The sequence below is a fragment of the Callorhinus ursinus genome, unplaced genomic scaffold, assembly GCF_003265705.2.
Source record: "Callorhinus ursinus isolate GAN/ISIS: 27379988/994484 unplaced genomic scaffold, GSC_fseal_2.0 scaffold52, whole genome shotgun sequence".
Classification (NCBI taxonomy): Eukaryota; Metazoa; Chordata; class Mammalia; order Carnivora; family Otariidae; genus Callorhinus; species Callorhinus ursinus.
The window spans coordinates 6,485,591-6,503,507 of record NW_027397114.1 but is presented as its reverse complement, the minus strand read 5'-3'; the positions used below and the strand labels follow the sequence as shown (position 1 = coordinate 6,503,507).

General features: G+C 56.5%; 3 protein-coding genes across 3 annotated transcripts in view; all 3 read right to left on the bottom strand.

The window, feature by feature from the left end:
- HOXB3 (homeobox B3) overlaps nt 1-10,322 on the bottom strand; it is a 55,846-nt gene extending 45,524 nt beyond the window's left edge. Inside the window, exon 1 of the mRNA XM_073883781.1 lies at nt 10,203-10,322. The gene's annotated coding sequence lies outside the window, so the exon portion shown is untranslated. The remainder of the gene's footprint in view (nt 1-10,202) is intronic.
- On the bottom strand, nt 1,396-3,866 carry HOXB6 (homeobox B6). Its single transcript, XM_025859304.2, has 2 exons — nt 3,354-3,866; nt 1,396-2,300 (listed from the first exon to the last, which is right to left on the bottom strand). The coding sequence occupies exons 1-2, from the start codon at nt 3,766-3,768 to the stop codon at nt 2,041-2,043; spliced, it is 675 nt and encodes a 224-aa protein (XP_025715089.1). The 5' UTR covers nt 3,769-3,866; the 3' UTR covers nt 1,396-2,040.
- A 2,664-nt stretch (nt 10,323-12,986) lies between the features above and the next one.
- HOXB7 (homeobox B7) lies at nt 12,987-16,484 on the bottom strand. Its single transcript, XM_025859302.2, has 2 exons — nt 15,966-16,484; nt 12,987-13,820 (listed from the first exon to the last, which is right to left on the bottom strand). The coding sequence occupies exons 1-2, from the start codon at nt 16,363-16,365 to the stop codon at nt 13,567-13,569; spliced, it is 654 nt and encodes a 217-aa protein (XP_025715087.1). The 5' UTR covers nt 16,366-16,484; the 3' UTR covers nt 12,987-13,566.
- Between the last annotated feature and the right edge of the window lie 1,433 nt (nt 16,485-17,917).

Sequence of the window (17,917 nt, the reverse complement as noted above, 5' to 3'; positions counted from 1 at the left end):
TCCCTCACTTGGGCTTTGCAAGTCTCCGTGTTGGGGGCGGAAATGGGGGGGAGGGCTGGAAGATGTGTGTGAAAAACAATTACTGCAACGCGTTTCCCCGTGAGCTCGGCCTGGCCTGCTTCCTGCCGGGGCTGCAGTGGCCCACGCACAGCGTCCAGGCGGAGCTGGTAGGGCTGGGCCAAGCGTTCCACGGAGAAGCTTTCACTTCTGTGCCCCTTAGAAGTTTGGGATCCTCTTCCTGACTTTCTCCTCCTCCTTAGCCCAGGCCCGGAGAATGGCAAAGCAGGACAGGGAGCCCAGAGGACGTGCAGGACTGGGGCGAAGCGGCCTAGTTGCAGGGGAGAAACAGTGGCAATGACATTACCGGTGGCTGGGGTTTGGGGTTCTGAGAGTTGGGGATCAAGGCAAGACCCTTTCCCCTCATCACCAGATGCCAGCTATTGCACTGGGAGGCCCCACTCGAGGCCCCTCGCTGACATCTGGGTAGTTTCAGAATTTGCCTGGCGGCCCACATCTTCCCTGGAAAGGGGTTCCAAGGACCAGCGGCGCCTTGCTGAGCGCGCTGGGCGGCCAGAGACTGCCGCAGCTGGGCTCCTTCTGGGGGCGTGTATTTTCTTTAAAAATAAAAAAGGGAGAGAGACGGAGGAGAAAGAAAGGAAAACAGTGTCCGCAGCTTGCCGCCTGGGTGAGGGTGGGGGGTGGGGAGAGAATGGGTCGTTTTTGGTTGAGGGGATGAGACCAAGCCTCCTCATCACCTGGACTCCTGCCCTCAGGTCTCCAAGGAGCAGCGGAAAGTCGTGCCCTTCGCCCCGTGGCTGCCGGCCGCTTCGAATTCCCCTACTTGTCGCTGAGCTCCTGCTCAAGGCAGGAAAGGGCGCCTGGAGCCTTCAACTCTGGGCAGAGAGACACCCGGCGGCCCTGATTTAGTCTCCGGAGCCACAGGCCCGGAGCCGAGGGCCAAGGCTGGCGGAGATCAGGCCATGTGGGCAGGCCAAAGGCTGCGGGCCTCGCGAGCGTGAGGACAGAAAGGCGCTGCTGAGGCGCGACACCCGCCTGGCTGTCTCTGCAGGGGCTCCGGGCTCAGGGCCTCGGCGGTGTCCCTCGTGCCACAGACAAACGAGGAAAAGCTTAGAGAATAAGAGGGAAACGGCTCTTCTCTGTCCCCCAAGTCTGCACCAGGAGAGGCTGTTGGGAGCCTCAGCAGTGGCAAGGCGCAGCACCGGAGCCTGGGCGGGCCCTCCCCAGCCTCTATCTCAACTATAACTTCCGAGTCGCGTCGGGCCCGCCCGGGCGACCAGGGCTCCCGCCTTTGCTGCGGAGTTTCCGGCACTGGGACTCTGGGGTGACCTTCGGGGTGGGGGAGTGGCAGGGGAGGAGCAGAGGTGACTGAGCGGCGAGTTTTTACATCTTTATTATTATTATTATCATCATCATCATCATTATTAATAATATTAATATTATTACCGAAGTATTTCACGTCCAGAGCTAAGACAAGACTACAAACACAACACATAGAAAATTAATAAAATAGAACTTTGTTTTCTTCTGAGGCTCCTCTTCTTACTTCTAGGTAGTATGTGCTCCTTCCAGTGGCTTTAGGGAGGGGGTGGGAGAGAGGTCTGGGGTCAGGGAGTCTTCGAGGCCCCTGCTGAGGGGACTGCGAATCTACCATTGAACCGTGCACGGGGAACATGGACGAAATGAGACGCGACACGGACAAGAGCATTTTGCTCTGCTTCCAGGAAACATCAAGTGAATCCGGTCCTCAGTTCTCATAGGGGAGCCTGATGGGGCTGAAGCGGTCCAGCAGGGATGGAGGGGGCGCTCGGGGTGCTGGGTGGGCTCAGGCGGCAAGGCCTCCCTGCACCCAGGGAGAGCTCTGCGGGTGGGGGCGTCCAGGAGAGCGCTGGGCCCCGCCTGTCGCGTGCTAGAGATCAGGTCCCCGGGGCCCCCAGCCCGCAGAGCCTTCTCCGGGCTCTCCGACGCCCTCGGCTCCACACAGGCCGCTCCCTTCGCGTCCCCCCTCCCTTTCCGGCGCCTTCACTCGGCTGGCTTTTCTTCCTCCTCCTCGGCACTGAGCTGAGACGCGCTGAGCAGTTTGCTCTCCTTTTTCCACTTCATGCGCCGGTTCTGGAACCAGATCTTGATCTGCCTCTCGGTCAGGCACAGGGCGTGCGCGATCTCGATGCGCCGCCGCCGCGTCAGGTAGCGATTGTAGTGAAACTCCTTCTCCAGCTCCAGCGTCTGGTAGCGCGTGTAGGTCTGGCGGCCGCGCCGGCCACTGGGCCCAAAGGAGGAACCTGTTACGCAGAGAGAAGATGCTGAGGCCTGGGGTCACCAGGGCCAGAACCCCCTCCCCCACTCGACCCTCAAACATGGACTCTAGCCTGTCCCGGGATGCCCTCCACTCTTCGAGTTCCCTGCTTCCCCCCCCCCCACTTCCTCACTCCTCCAGCGCCCCCTCCAGATTCCCTCCGGGTCTCCCAGGCCTGTGCCTCTGGTCTAGACTCTTGGTGGGGGATGGGAGGCGAGTTTAAAAACCCACCTGAGCCTAGGGGGGAGGGGCTGGGGAAGTACTGGCCAGGTGTGTCTCTTCCTAGCCTTATCTTTTCTTTCCATCTATCTGGCTCCCCCACCACCCTATGATAGATTCCAGCCTTTAATCCGTAATGACGTGGATCGATCCATAGTCGGCATTAACGGCTCCTCACTTTCGTGTCCCGCTAATGGACATCAATTTGGGACTTAAGGCCGACAAATAATCCAACCTGAGACCCAGGCGCCTGCTTCTCCCTCTCTCCCCCTCGGCCAGCTGCCTCTCCCTTTCTTCCCCTTATTCTCCCTCCCTCCTTCCTCTGACTACCACCCCTTTCCTAGTGCCTCCTCTTTCCCCAGCCCCGAACCCCCAGGGAAACACAGTCCGGGACGGATTCAACTCTCCTCGCCAGCGTCACGCCGCCCCCCTTCCCGTGACGCACTCCGTTTTTAATGGAACCCGTCTTCGGGTGGGGGACCCGACCGGGGCTAGGGGGGCGCGGGGGGAGCCGGGGGGGGGGAGCTACGCCAGTGGCTGCGGCCCCTGCCCCCTCCCCTGCCCCGGCATCGGGCTCTGGCGCGGCGCTCCCGGAGAGCCCACTCGCTCCCCCTGGCTCCCAGTGCAGCTGGGACTTTGCAAACTTTGTAACTCCTGAGGGCGAGAGGACAGAGCGGGAGACCTCGGACGGGCGCCCAGTCTTCCCTGAGCCCCTAACTGAGATGCCCACCCGGCACCCCGGGGGGAGGGGGGGCGCTACGTCTGTCCCCAGGGGTGGGGGCCCGCGGGGGTCGGGGCGGCCGCGGGAGGGCTCACTCACTGTTGCACGAATTCATCCGCTGCATCCACGGGTAGACCGGAGTGGAGCACTTCTGCTCTTCGGCCTCGCCGAACACGCTCTTGTCCTGCGCACAGTCGGACTTCCGCGGCTCGGGGTGGAACCGGGGCGGCTCTTCGGCGCCCGAGAGCGCGCAGGCCGACTCCTTCTCGCGGTAGAAGGCCGGCGCCGGCCCGTAGTCGCAGGGCGCCGCTCGGCCGTAGCCGCCGCCAGCAGGCGGGTAATAGGAGGAAGCGGCAAAGCCCTTGTCCTGGCCGGGCCCGGGCCCGTAGGGCGCGGGGTAGTGCCTCAGCGGGTCCGCATAGCCCGACGAGTAGAGCGGCAGCTGGCCCAGGAAGGACTCCTGCCCGCTGGCCAGAGTGACGGGGAAGGTGGAGTTCACGAAATAGGAACTCATTGGGAGGGGAGGCGCGCTTGGCCGCTGCTGCTCCGCCGGGTTTATGATTTGTTGTGTTTTATAGTCCGAGCGCCGCGCCTATTAGTAGTATATCTGAGATTGGGTTTTAGCTGAGGGGGGATGGCGAGGTGCCAGTGAGGGCCAGAAGGAAATACAACCATCTGATCCAACACTGACCAATGGCAGAGGCAGGAATTGTCAAATAGCACCCAGGAGGAGCGCAGCCCGCGCGAGGGACCCGCGCACAAACCTATCAACCTTTTTTTTTTTCCTCCTTCTTCTCCTTCTCCTTCCTCTCTCTCTCTCTCTCTCTCTCTCTCTCTCTCTCTCTCTCTCTCTCCCTCCCCGACAACACAACGCGTCCTGTTCCACCTACGCAGGATCTGCGAAAGAGGCGTCTGTGCCTTTGAGGGAGGAGAGAGCGTTTGGATTGAGACCACCCCATCCCCCAGTGATTAAATAAATATATCCCTCCCCTCCCCATGCAGGATAGGAAAAAGTTAATTGTGTTTTCAGAAAAGTTAACCCCTGCGTTGCTTGAGCCCCATTCCCTCAAGGGAAGGGTGCGTAAATGTCCCTCTCTGTGTGGTGAGGTGAGAACTAAAGGAAAAAGGGTTGTGTCTAGGGTTTTGTGTCGGTAGACCAGGAGCAGAGTTCACTATTTAGCATCATTTTCAGAAGGAGAGGCGAAGAAGAAGAAACTCTCCCCTCCCCAGGTTTTGAAAACTGGTTTTTCCTATTTCTCAGGTCTACCCTGCCTCCTCCACGCCTGGGTTTATTATTCCTGCTGCTTCTCAGCTCTTATGGTCTGAAGGGCAGGCCAGAGCCTGCTGCCCAGAGGACCCAGCAGGCTGGGAAATGGGAGGAGGGTCTGAGCCCAAGCTTCTCCCTCTGGCTCTGTGGCCAGGTTAGGCTAGGCTAGGAGCTTCTTGGAAGGCTCTGCTACCTCTGCTGCCCAAGACATCCTGCTGGTTTGAGCAAGTGCTGCTTGCTCTTGGCACAGGAAGGGGCACTGGGGAAAGGGACCCGCCTTCTCTTCACTTGTGCGATAGGGAGAGGAAGAGTGAGGGGCGTTGCCCAGCCTAGGTTGTCTGATCCCTATCCTGCCTGCAACCCTCACTCCATCCCCACCCTCTACCCCCCACATTATTAGAATATCCTGGGCTACAGAGTCTTAGGAATCAAAGATGTCTCAGGACATCTGGGCCCAGGGAAGAAATTGTTCTTCCTCCAATTCCAGGTCCTCAAAACCTCCTGATATTTGAGGCAATCAAAGACAACCGGAAAGAGAGGGGCCCTTGCTCCTTTTCCAGGTCTCTCCAGAAGCTGGCAGTTCTTTTTAAAATTAACTCTTTCCCAAAACTTGGTTTGGATTTAGTTTTCTAAGGAGGGAGAGGTGTCCACATCTTCCTGGGGACCCAGCAGGCAGCTTATAACTATCAGCCCGAATCCCCTCTCCAGATGCTCACCACCCTCCTGTCTGTCTCTCAGCATCTCTCCATTCCCTCCCACACCTCATATTTGTAACACCAGCTTTGCTGCTGCACAAGCTTGAGTGTGAGAAAGAGTGCTCCTCTCCATTCATTTCTCGCTCTCTCTCTTTCTGTCTCTCTCTCTCATCTAAGGAAAATGAGCACCAAAGCCAGGCTGGAAGACTGAACCACAATGTGTTTTCAACATTCTAACTAGGCACGTGGAAGCCAGGCAGTAAAGGGTGATAACCTTCAGACCTGGGTTCTGGAATGACCCAGGATGCGTGACAAAATCTGATGATAGAGGGGCCAGGCTGACTCTCCTCTGCCTTGTTCTTTGGGCTCCTTTTTGTGGGCCAGATTTGTCCGCTGCAGATGGCACAAGACACTAGGGAAGGTGGTAGAGGGCTGAGGTTGGTGACCAAGGGCAGGAACGTGGTTGGCTGCAAAGTGGCCTACAAGGCTCCCCGAATTCAGGAGAACTTCTAGGCTATACCTTCACGGCCGAGTGGTGATCCCTGCATGTCCCACCAACCACTTCCTAGCCAAACTCTAGGGGGAGGTTTATCAAGATTTAAGAAAACTCAAGCCTGCTAATGATGAAGAATCCTACGTGCCCCAGTCTAGCAGTGATTGGGCCCACTCCTAGAGAGGAATAGGAAACATTTGGTCTGGGGGAACAAGGTCAGGAGAGTGTCTGTATGCACCTCCCTCCTCCCTGCCACTGAGGCTGGGCCTTGGGCCACATCCGTTCTGCCTCCTCCCCGGCCACAATGTCCCCTTCCTAGAACTGGACGGTGTGGGCTTTGCTGTAGAGTCTGGACTAAGTAGGATGCCATAGGCAGGGAGACTTCCCTGTGATAGAAGTACGAAAATAACTGCCTTATCCTTAGAGTCACGGCCCCAAATTAACCTCACCTCTGCAGGTTGCCTGTCATGAGATGGAGCCGCAAAGGCAGGGCCTGGGCGCCTGGAGTCCAGCATGAAAGGAAATAGCGCCTCATTGCTCTTATCTAAGCCCAGAGGTATTTATGAGCGTTTATTCGTCTGATCCGTTTGTTTGGGAGAAAGAGCAGACGGGTAGGGCCTGGCCAGAGGCCGCCTGGTTTCTGGAGCCAGATCTCTACGAATTTGTCTGTGGTTCGGTCCACCATCGTCTGTCTGTCTCCAAGGGGGAATATGTAAATACCCAGCAGGCACAGCTGTCTGCCAGTCTGAGGTGTCTCTCCCAGCCTCACTGAGGAAGTGTGTATAGAGAGAGGTGGATATAAATGTGTACCAAGTACTGAGGATACAACAGAAGGATTGCAGAGAAACCCCACAGGCAGAATTTATAATTGTAATTTTCTGTGCTGTGAATCTGAGCTCCCGCGGACACGCACGCATTTTCATCTCCCAGGGAAATGTCCAAGTTGTGTTCAGCTTGTGAGTAAAATTCTCCTGTACCGGCAACCTCAGGGAGGGGTTTTTTGCCGGGATGTGTATGGAGGTGAGGGGGGATTGAGACACTGTCCAGGCTTCCCATTTCCTCTCAGCTACAAAGCTCCCCCCACCTCCAGCTCATTGGGTTGTGAGCATCTTGCCCCAACCCACTCCCAACTCCGGCTAGGGTGGAGCAAATTAAGACATCTCAACCCAATTCTTCCCCTAGACTGTGTGATGCTCTGAATTTGGGGAGCATAAATGTTCCCAGAGGGAGTTGTCAACCTTTGGGAGCTGTTTACATGGGATATTGCCTTAAAATTTGCCTGTCCTGCACGCGGTACAAAGACCTCATTTCCATTATGCAAATGAACATCCTCCTCTCTGATATGGGGAGAGTGGGATTGGCGGTGGCACTGGGCTCCCTCCCCTTTCTCCCTAACCAGGTCCATCGGCACCCTAAGAGCCAAAATGTTTCAACCCCCTGTACCAGCCGCCTTCCCTCCCTACCTGTCCTCCGGACCGCCCCCAAGAAAGAGGGGCCCAAGACTTTCCAGCGGCTGCCTGGGGGCCTCCGCACTGGGCCGGGCCTTCTGGCCGCCGAAAGTCACTCTTGCTGCCGGAAAGCTGAAAGGCGGCTCCTGTGGTGCAGACACTTGAGGCGCCATCGACCCGGGGAGCGCAGACGCGGGGTTTGCCCCCCAGCACCGCCGGGCCCCCTCGACCTCGGCCGCTCCTCCAGCTCTGGGCCAGACCCTAGTAACACCTCGGCCTGCCTGGCACCGCAGGCAATTTCCTGGAGCCTCCGCCCAGGAACTGGGGCCACAGCACCTTGAAAGGAGCAGCCAGGGTTTCCTCCTGCGGCTTGAAAGCCCGAGCTAATCAGTAACCCGCGAGACAGGGGCCAATATTCAAACGCGGCAGCAGAGGCGCGTACCCCTGCCCTCGCCACCCTCTTCTGGGAAAGCGATCGGGTTAAGCGGGTGTGAGGGGTCCGGCAGGAACGGAAATCACAATGGTTTGGTTCCTTAATGGTTGATCCCCACTCCCACTCCCAATTTTTTCCCGAAGCATATTTGTGTCGATTTCGCTTGAAACGATCGAGAATGGGGGAGGGGACCCACACTCACTTGCAGACACCAACAGTTTCCAGAAAATTTCGGCTCCGTTCCTTCACCACCGACTCACCGGCCAAGCAACTGGCAAGACCCCACCAGCCAACCCGGAGAACACAGACCCGGGTTTGTCTTTTGACAACCGAGTGGAACTGCGGGGGCCGGCGCCTCCCCTGCTGCCCGCCCCCCCCCCCGCCTTGGCCGAAAAGAAAACCAAATAAACCTTGAACAGCCTTGGCCTCGAATCTCCTGAGCCTCCCGGATGATCCCCTCTCGAGCCTTGGAGGGGTAGGAGGGTGAGGGCTCGCGACTCTGATCCCCCAACCCTTTGGTTCAGGGCCCCCTGCCCGCCGGATGCAGTATTAGTCCTTTTTAAATATGACCTAGAAAAAGCCGTGTTCTCAGCCAGCCGCTGGGTTTGGAGCTGGGATGGGGCGGACGAGGGGGAGGGCACACTTGTTCTCTAATCCACACGCGGACGGGCGGGTACCATGGTCCAGCGGAAAGCGACAATCTGGGCCGACGTCCCCCGAAACCCGCCGAACCTGAGCAGCGGGGGCTCCAGGCGTCGGGCACGGTTCAGGCGGTGTCGCCGGGCTTGCGGCGACGAAGCCGCATGTCTCCGAACGGACGGTAGATGGCAGCAAACCGCATAATTTGGGTCAGAGCAAACTGTCTAAGGGGTGATTTATACCCCGCCAAGACTACAGGAGAAAAAGACCTTTAGTCTGGATGGGTTTGGGGAAATTTTCCTTTGAGAATAGGCCCCGAGTGCCGTGGGTGCTGACCGAGAACTTCTCTCGCGGCGCAGCCCAGGAGTGCCTGCAGGCACCCGGTCTGGGCCTGCTTCCTGGGCAGCTACCTGCGCCTCCAGGGGCCCCCTTCCAGCGCCACAAGTGGCCTGCATCCCTCTCTTCCCAGCCCAGGCTCGAGAGGGCCAATATCCCCTTACCCACCCCCACGGCCAGCAATTCCTGGGCTACCACAGGCCCGAGGCTGAACGCTCTGCATCTGGTCTTCAGAAAAAAGAGAAAAGCAATCACCTATTTGTGCAAACCAAACTAAATCGCAGTCTCTCCTGCCCTCCATGCCCAAAGCTGCTTATCTCTCCGCTGGCGCTTCCCCCAGAAGCCCTCTCACTTGGTTTTTAGGCTCTGACCAGCTTCCCCCTTCTTCCACCCCACCAGCTACTTTAGGAATTTCAGTATCCCGCCCAGTGCTTCTTCTCCCCACTCCTCACGCCCAGGAGGCCTGGCTGGAGAATGAAATCAGGCGCCAGAGGGAGAGGACTAGCTGTCTGAGCTCAGCACCAGGCAGCTCTCCAGTCCGAACACCATCAGGTTCCCTAACTGGGTTCTCTTTTTATTTTCTTCTTCTCTCCCTTTGTCCCTCTCTCTCTTTTTTTGTTTTTGTTTTTGTTTTTGTTTTTGTTTACAAGCTTAAAACACAACAACATGCTCAACAGCTTCTCCACAATCAACACGTTTGGATCCAGGAAAGTTTGAAATGCTCCCACTTCAGACACACACACATGACAATTTTCTCCACCGAAATCCACACGCCCATACCAATAAAACACAAGTAATAGAATCAATATTGCACGGAAACCAACACGCTGTAACCTACCGCATTAAAAAACCACAAAACTGTCTCCCTGCAGAGCGAGGCTCCCTCCTGCGGGAGTATCGAGAGACCTGGGTATTCTCAGGCTGGCTTCCTGGGGGGAGGGGGGGTCTCCCTCGATTTGGGTGCCTCCACCCACAGCCCTTTAATTTCAGAAACGTCTCCCGAAAGGAGATAATGAGCATTTCTCTGTGAATTGTTCTTTCTCTGTCCCTCTAGCCGCTGCCTCCTCACCCTCGCGGGCCTCTGCGGAGATTCCAGGCCCTCCAGAGACCAGGACGTCCCTCAGCGCCACCGCCCCTTGTGCCAGTGCCTCCGGGAAACCGCCGATACCCACACCGGGCAAGAGAAGTGCACTGGGGCAACTGGGGGAGGCCGGAACAAGGGAGGGATGGTGGGAGGGGGAGGGGGCGCACACCCACCGGGGCCGTAGCAACCGGCTTCTGGGGCGCCCCGCAGCCCAGACACCCCTGTCCTCTCTTTCGCAGCCCCCTCGCTTGAGCCTCTTCTTCCAGCTTAAAAAGGCGACTTAGAGCTCGCCTCCATGGCCCCTTTCGGTTCCTCCTCCCGTCTTCCCTGCCTTGGCTCCCCCTCCAGGAAGCAGCCACCTCTCTCTCTCTCTCTCTCTCTCTCTCTCTCTCTCTCTCGGCCACCGAATTTCCTGAGAAGCCTCTCCCTGCAGTGCCCAGAGGTGGGGTTCAGCCCTGTCTTGGGGTGGGGGGGAGAGGGAGACAAACCTAAGCCCCACCCCCTACAAAATCGGTGCAAAAGAATAAGAAGAGAATTGTAGAATCTCCCTTACCTTTGTAGACCTTGGGATTTCTTTCCTCCGATTGAAAGAGGTGAGGAGGAAGGGGGGAAAAGCATTCTGTTTCGCCTTCATCTTCCAGATAATATTGTCCCAACCTGAGAGCCGTCGCTTCCCCTTCTCTGACTTGGGAGAGAGGGTGTTTCGCTTTTCTGATATTTGCATAGAAAATGGAGTAAGTTCTGGCTTTGAAAAATGGTATCAGGCTGCAGTCCTGGGCAGATTGTCCATTTACCCTCCATGATGACTAAAATCCCAGATCAGCAAGCAAATCAACTTAGAAATTAAAATTATTTTTGGTTCTCTCTTTTGTGTAGTTCCCACCCCTCCTCTCTCTCTCTCTCTCTCTCTCTCTCTCTCTCTCTCTCTCCCTCCTTTCCTCTCCCTCTCTCTTCCTCTCTCTCTTGCTTTATCAAGCTGATACTGAAGTATAAAAATATCAAGAGGCTGGAGCCCTGAAGGACGACAGTGCTCCGACCTAGGTGTGGTGTCCAAAAGAATGCTGCATTATAACCACCAGGGAAATGATAAAAAGTTCATGTTCACGATCGCCCGGCCACATGACCGGCGCCGGCCAATCGCTGGATTCAACCACTCATAAACTTCTATCACAAAGTTGTAAATTTTCATAAAACAACAAGGAATTTATTGCATTTCTTCATGGCTGCTCCACCAGCAACCCTTTTCTCGGTCGCCATCTTCTTTTCTTCTCCTTCTCGCTATTTGGGGAAACCCCAGTCTGAGAAGGGGTGAGATTTGGGGTGCAGGGAATCAGGCGGAGGAGCCACAAGGGTCCATCTGGGAAGGGGATTCTTTCCAGAACCTCCCTATTCTCGCAGGAGCTCTGCCCCCTCTTCTAGTAAGAATTCACCCCAAATCCTCCACACAGGGGCCATTCTAAGGTAGTTTTGGGGTGAGTCGGGAGTAACAGTGGGTATCCAAAATTGCCACTTGCATCAGGGCAAAATGAAGGCTTCAGTGCCCCCTGAATGCCCCCCTTGTTCCCAGCCCTCTAGATGGCGGGACCCCCACCTGTGAGGCTTGTAGCATTGCGGGTGTGGGGGCCCTACATCCCCTAGGGCCTAGTTTTTGCCTGGGGAAGAAAGGCAGCCCTGAGAGGGGTCAAGGTGGACAATTTAGCTACCAGATTCTCGCCTCTGCACCCCAGAAATTGGAAGAGGGTGAGGTCAGATCCCTGCCTCTCCCACCAAAATGCCCACATGCCCAGGTTCCCAATGACAGCTCCATGTGCTCTCCTGGGGGTTCTGCGGTCATTAATGGGGAAAACTGCAGGTTCAGGGGACTTTTACTTACAAATTCAAATTAAAGAGATTCTCCTAAAACGCACTTCCATTCCAACCTGCTTCCCCCTTTCTGTCCCCAAACCTGTTCTTTGCATTTAAATAATCCAAGGTTTATAATCGAATAAATTCTAAAAATCAGCTCCACAGTTCTAGATTGCCATAGGGGCCACCCTCCAGGTTTATGTTCCTCAATCAAGGGGTGTTTTGGAGGGAAACAAACAAACAAACAAACCAACCAACCACCACCACCACCACCACCAAACAAAATTTACCCCGTTTCCCAGTTTCCCTGAAATACTCCTGTATTTTGCATTGAGCTACCAGCGCCTAAATGCAGGAAACGAAATACCATCCCCCCAAAATGGTTTTCTCTTTTTTCTCTCTTTCTCTGTATTCCGGAGAAGATTCCAGGTCGCCGGCAGCGCGGACCGCGGGCAGCAAGGCGCCGAGGAAGCCCGCGGAGCTCCGGCGGCCGGCGCGGCTGGGCTCAGAGCGGCCGGGATGCGGCCACACTAGCCGGGTAAACTTGCACCGCTCAGGCTCCCGTTCTCAGGGGTCATCCACTCCTCCCTCCACCCATTTAAAAATTCTATTTGGATCGCTGTGTTAATTTAGAATGAGATAAATGAAAGTAAAATAAGTTGAAATAAAATAACGGAATAGGTCTTGCGGAAAATGCTTGCCGAGGGGGCGGAAGACCGGCGCGCCCTGGTTTTGGAGGCCTCTTTGGGCTGGCGGGGACCTGGCTTGTGCCCAACATCGCCCAAGAAGCGGGAGTGGATTTGGGTGGTCACCTTCCCTTTCCTTCCCCTCTTCCGTCGCATGGGGCCTAACACTTTGGATTTCAGCTCTGTATTTGTGCCCCAGCTGGGCCACCAAGCCGCAGCCTGGTTTGAAGGCCTGGAGGAGGCAGAGTTTGCGGAAGGGTGGGGGTTTTGTTTTGTGAACGGGTGTGACTGAGCGTGTGGGCTCATGGATGTGTTTACTTGGGGGCAAATGTGAATCTGTGTTTATAAGCCAATGTGTGAATGTGCCATTGGTATGTATAAATGTCTCTGTGAGTGTGAATGTGTGTTTTCTTGTGAGTGTGTGTGAACGCAGTGTTCCAGGGTAGAGTTGGGATGTGTGAATGCCCGTATGTTTATTTATGGACATATGAATATGGGGTGTTTAGTTGTGACTGTAGGTGACAGTTTATAGATTTATTTATGTGTGATGTCAGCCTGTAAATATGTGTGATTTGTGCATTTGGGTATGTCAGTGTGTGTAAAAGAATGTAAAGGGAGGTGCGTGTGTCCTATCGGGGTTCACTTGTTGACAGCCCCCAGGGCCAGGAGCACCAGGAAAAAGAGCAGACCCCAGCACAGAAAGAAATGACTAGCCGCAGAAGTTGGAGCCAAGGGGCTCAGGGATGCATGGCTCACCCTGACCCCCCACCCTCAGCTTTAGGGGAACACAGAAAATAGGTCATCTGTTCATTTTTAAATTGCCTTTTATTTCTCCATCCTTCAGGTACACATACAATGTAAAGGGGATCACAGGGGCTAGCGGGAGCAAGGAGCATCGGGCAGGCCAGGTGCACAGAGGCAACACTTGAGCTAGTCGGTGGGTCCATGGGGCTCCCTAAGGCCCCGTCAGTGCCGCTACTGGGAAGGCGGGGGGCTCAGGAGGACGGGGAACCACACACGTTAGTCCAGACCCACAGACCACAAAGACAGCATCGAAGAAAGGGGCTTACAAAACAGCAAGATTTTACAAAGACCTTACAATAGCGACATAGAAAAGGGGAGGCAGAAAAGCTACAGAACAGGTAGGTGATTTTCTTCCCATATCGTACAAAACAAACCCGCCGGACTTTTCTATAGGTAGTATTTTTTTTTCAGTGTTAAGAAACCAAAATTTCACGTCTCTCCTTAAAAAAATTTTAAACTGCTTTCCACTACTTAAATAGTTTTCCCCCTCCCTATTTAATTGGAGTTTCCTGGTTCAGTTCTCAGAGCTGGGCTTCACCCTCTCTCCCTTCTGGCTCTCTTCCTCTGCCCTTCATCCGGCTCTTACTCTTCCTCCTCCTCCTCCACCTCGGCCTTGTCCTGGCCTGTGGCCCCAGGGCCCGCGGTCTTGTTCTCCTTTTTCCATTTCATGCGCCGGTTCTGGAACCAGATCTTGATCTGTCTTTCGGTGAGGCAGAGCGCGTGCGCGATCTCGATGCGCCGCCGCCGCGTCAGGTAGCGATTATAGTGAAACTCCTTCTCTAGCTCCAGGGTCTGATAGCGGGTGTAGGTCTGGCGGCCGCGCTTTCGGTCAGTCCCTGCTCACGGTATTTAAAGCAGAATAATGAGTGCGTGTGGGAAAAGCCACGAGAGTGCCCATCTCCCTCTCAGACCCTTAGGTTTGGGGTCAGTGGGTGGAAGAGCCCATTTCCCCTCTAAACCAAATTCTTACTTTCTATACCCCAGCGTGTGCCTTCCCTCTTCCCTCAACGTTTCTAGAGGCCTCCTGAGGCAAACATCCCCATTTGCCACCCAGAAAGTCTTCCAACCTAGGGCTTCTGAACCCAAGATTTAACCGGCTGGCTTTTGAAGGCCCTGCACCTGAGGGGTGTATGTGGTATAGAAGGAAGGTTAATCTTCCCATCACCCCTGGGACCAGGCACCCTAAGACTCCCCTTTTGGATACGACTCTGATGGTCTTTAGAGTAAGAGGCAATGGAAACCATGCAAGTGGAGTGGGGCTCTAGGCCTGGCTTGAGTGCTTTTCCCAAAAAGAAAAGGAAACAAAGGAAGCTCACAGACCCAGTCTCTCTCTATCACACACACACACACACACACACACACACACACACACACACAGCCTGTTGTGGAATGAGGAGGTGAGAATTTGCAGATTTCCTGGGAGCCTGGAGTTGGCCTGACAGCAGGGGCCCTCTGATGACTTTTTCCAGTGAGTGGCTCAGGTTCAGACAGGGCCAGGCTGTCCTGCCTGCCCACCTGCCCAGACAACCCAGTTTTCCAAATCAATCTTTGGGCCTCCAGGATGGCACAGGGGAGACAGCAGCCTGGCTTGGGGTGGAACATGAAGTATCTGGGAAGTGGGGACTGAAGGGCAGAGGAGAGCTTTCCAGGTTAGGCCGAAACCCTGAGGAGCCTTGGGGGAGGTTGTCCTGGGGGAGGTGCTGGTGCCAGCCCTCCTGGGAAGTAGACATGGGAGGAGAGCCTAGGGGCCCTAATTTCAAGTCAGATAAAAGCCAAGCTGAAATGTTTACGAGCAGAAAAATTTGGGCTTTGATAAACCAACTGGAAAGGCAGTTGAATTATGGAGCAGATAATGGGGACCGTGACCACCAATACTGATGGTGTAAGAGCTGGGCCTCTTCTGACTGGACTGAGGAGCCTCTGACCACAAGTCTTGGGCCTTCTGAACCTTGGAGTTGGCCCCTGAGTCCAGGGCAGCACGAAGAAAGACGTCTGGTTCAGGCTAGTCAGGAGACCCCACAGAGCCGGGGTCCCTTGGGGCTCCCGCAGCAGCTGGCTCAGTGGCCTGCAACTCTCCAACCCGTGATCTGGCTCCACGCAGTCCTAGTCCCTCCCCAAAGAGAACATTCGCCCTTCTGGAACATCACGTTCCTTCTGGAACGATACCTGCAAACTTGCGGGCCAGTTCTCCAGGGGGTACTTAGGCGCCCTACGAAGGGCACCTGAGGAAGCCAGCTGTACTCCTATGAGGCTTCTGACCCTTTCTCTAGTTCTGCTTCCCCCTTCCCAAGTTCACCGGGGGGTCAGGAGCCTCATCTCTCTTGGCCTCAGCCCCCCTCTCTCCACCTGCCTCTCTGGCTCTGCGTCCCTGGCTGGATCTTCATCTCTTCTCATACCCCCTCCTCCCGCCAAGCCTCTAGAGCCCACCTCTAATTGTCCAGAAGGGAATAATGGGGGAGCGGGGTTGGCTGGGAAGGAAGGGGGAGGGGAGAATTGCTCTGCGCTGCAGGCCCCCTCCCCCAGACCTCCAAGCTGGGGCTGGGGGACACACCCAGAGCTGAGATCCCCGGCGGGGGAAGGGAGAAGGGAGGGGGGAGACCCTAATGGCTATTCTCTGCAAACCCCAGCCTTCCTCCACAAGACAAACGGCCTCGTCTCCAGCCCGTGCCGGCGCGGCTGATAAATATTTAAAGCTAAAAGGCCGGGAGGAAAGGTGGGGGGCGGGCGGGGGGCTCGGAGCGCCACGGCGTCGGCGGAGAAAGATCCGCCGAGGGAGCAGAAGGAGCCTGAGAGCACCGAGCAAAAATGGGGGTGGGGGCGGCGCGCCGGGTTGCGGGCCGAGGGGCTGCCGCGTCCCCAGGGCCGACCTCCTACCGGGAGCACTCTGGACGCGGAAAGGAGCACTTGGCCGGGAAGGGGGCGCCTTCCGGGGAATGTGGCCGGGCCACTGAGGCTCGGGATGGCTCGGTGCGCGGCGTTACCTGAGCTTCGCATCCAGGGGTAGATCCGGAAGTTACTCTCGGCCGCCAAGTCCGAGTCCCTCTGCTCCTTGGCGCCCGCCGCCTTGGCGGAGTCGCCGGGACACACCCCGGAGAGGTTCTGCTCAAAGGGCGCGCAGTGCATGTTGAAGGAACTCGGCTCGAGCCCGTAGCCGGCCGCGTAGACGCCGGCTGCACTCTGGCCCGCCATGCCCCCCCCGCCGGGGTACAAGCCCTGCATCGAGGCGGCGAAGGAAGCGCCCGAACCCGCTCCATAGCCCGGGCGCTGGGGGTTGGAAGCAAACGCACAAGAAGTTTGTTCAGGGAAGGCTCCGGTAGCGAAAACCGAACTTGCGGCTGGATATTTAGAAAATAAAGCATTCGCATAATACAATGAACTCATAATTTGGCCGGATGATTTGTAGGCAGGGACGTTTTAGTGTCGGTTTTACGAGATTCCTTGATATATTACAGAATTAGAGTCCAGATTTACACCAAAAAGGACCCCCTTTTTCCTCTCCGGACCACGTGACCCCGCCCACGTGACGTCCCCTCCGCCAATGGCCGGGCGGCCTCCCCACGGCTCCCGGTAATGTGGAAAAAATTGTGTGGCGTTAGATTTATAAAATATGATCAATAATGAATGGGAAAGCCAAGCCCTGAGGATTGGGGCTGGGGGCTCAAGGGCCGCTGTCGACCCCCTTGGGCTGGAGGCAGCTTGCAGGCGAGATTTGGGGAGGAAGGGATTGAGTAGAAGGGAAAATAAATAACCTCCGAGCGATCCGCGTTGTCACCCCCCCCCACCTCCCCAGCCGGTTACCCAACGAGAAACAAATGCAGGGATTGCCCGCAACTGGATGAGTGGGGGGCAGGTCAGGTCTTTATTAATCTGGGCCAGTTCGGCCTGGCTGGGCCTTTGGGGGAACTTGGTCCGGTCCTCCCGAGGTGAGGAGCGGAGGTGAGCCTGGCCTCCTGGCTCTCTCTTGGCGCCCCCAGACATACAGGCAGGGATGCAGTGAGGTTTCGTGGGTGCTCCTACAGGCGCGGGATCCAGCCCACGGGCGTTGGATGCTGCGGTTTCTGGCGGCTTAAAAAAAAAAAAAAGGTTTGAAAATAAAAAAGGAAGGGGGTGGGGTGGGTGGGAAGAGAAAGGAAGGGAGGAGGGCGGCCTGGGTATACTGCTCTCCTGGTTCCGGGAGGCGGATGCCTCAGTCGAGCGTGGCTGCCGGAGAAGCAGGGGCAGCGAAGGAAGGAAGGCGGCGAGCCACGACCTCGGAGCTGGGCGAAGGTGGCCAAGTCGTGGAGAGGGAGAGGCGGGGAAGAGCATCTCTCCTCTCCTCCTGCTCCCCCCACCCACCCAATCCGGGAAAAATAAATATATAAGCTTGTTCAGCGGCCCTGCACTCCACTTTTATCCACCCCCCCACACACACGCACGCACAAACAGGAGAGGGCCCACAGAAAACAAAGGGGGAGGTGGAGGGGGATACAGCCACCAGCCCGGGCGCATCTCTCCAGCGTGGCCTGGGCGCCTGGGTCTCGCGCGGGCAGCCTCGGAACGCGAAGGGAGGGGGTTTCTCTGGGCTCCCCTCCCCCGTTCCTCTCTCCTCCAATCAGGCGCAGCCGCCTCCCTCACCCCCTGCGCCCCTGGGCCAAGGGACTCGCACCACCTGCCTCCAGCCCCCGCCCCCTCCTCTGGGCTGCCTGGCCTGGCGGGCGCAGGAGCCCGGTGACCGGCTCCCCCCAGCTCTGCAAGGCGCCCGGGGCAAATGAGGAGCGCGGGCCGGGCCAGTCTCGGGTTCTCGCTTGTAAACTTTATTGTAACTCTTCCGCCCTTTTCAGGCGCAGACAACAGAACAAAGTATAGAGGAACAACAAAATATATAATTAGCCCTCCCACCCCCCAATAAAGCAATTCACGGATACAGGATACATTCTCTTCACAGTAAACCTAA

Bases quoted from the DNA above. Each gene is read 5' to 3' on its own strand.
- HOXB6 (XM_025859304.2), bottom strand. From the start codon at position 3,768: ATGAGTTCCTATTTCGTGAACTCCACCTTCCCCGTCACTCTGGCCAGC. The intron at 2,301-3,353 runs GTGAGTGAGCCC...TCTGCGTAACAG, and splicing joins GCGGATGAATTCGTGCAACA to GTTCCTCCTTTGGGCCCAGT.
- HOXB7 (XM_025859302.2), bottom strand. From the start codon at position 16,365: ATGAGTTCATTGTATTATGCGAATGCTTTATTTTCTAAATATCCAGCC. The intron at 13,821-15,965 runs GTAACGCCGCGC...TACCGTGAGCAG, and splicing joins CCCCTGGATGCGAAGCTCAG to GGACTGACCGAAAGCGCGGC.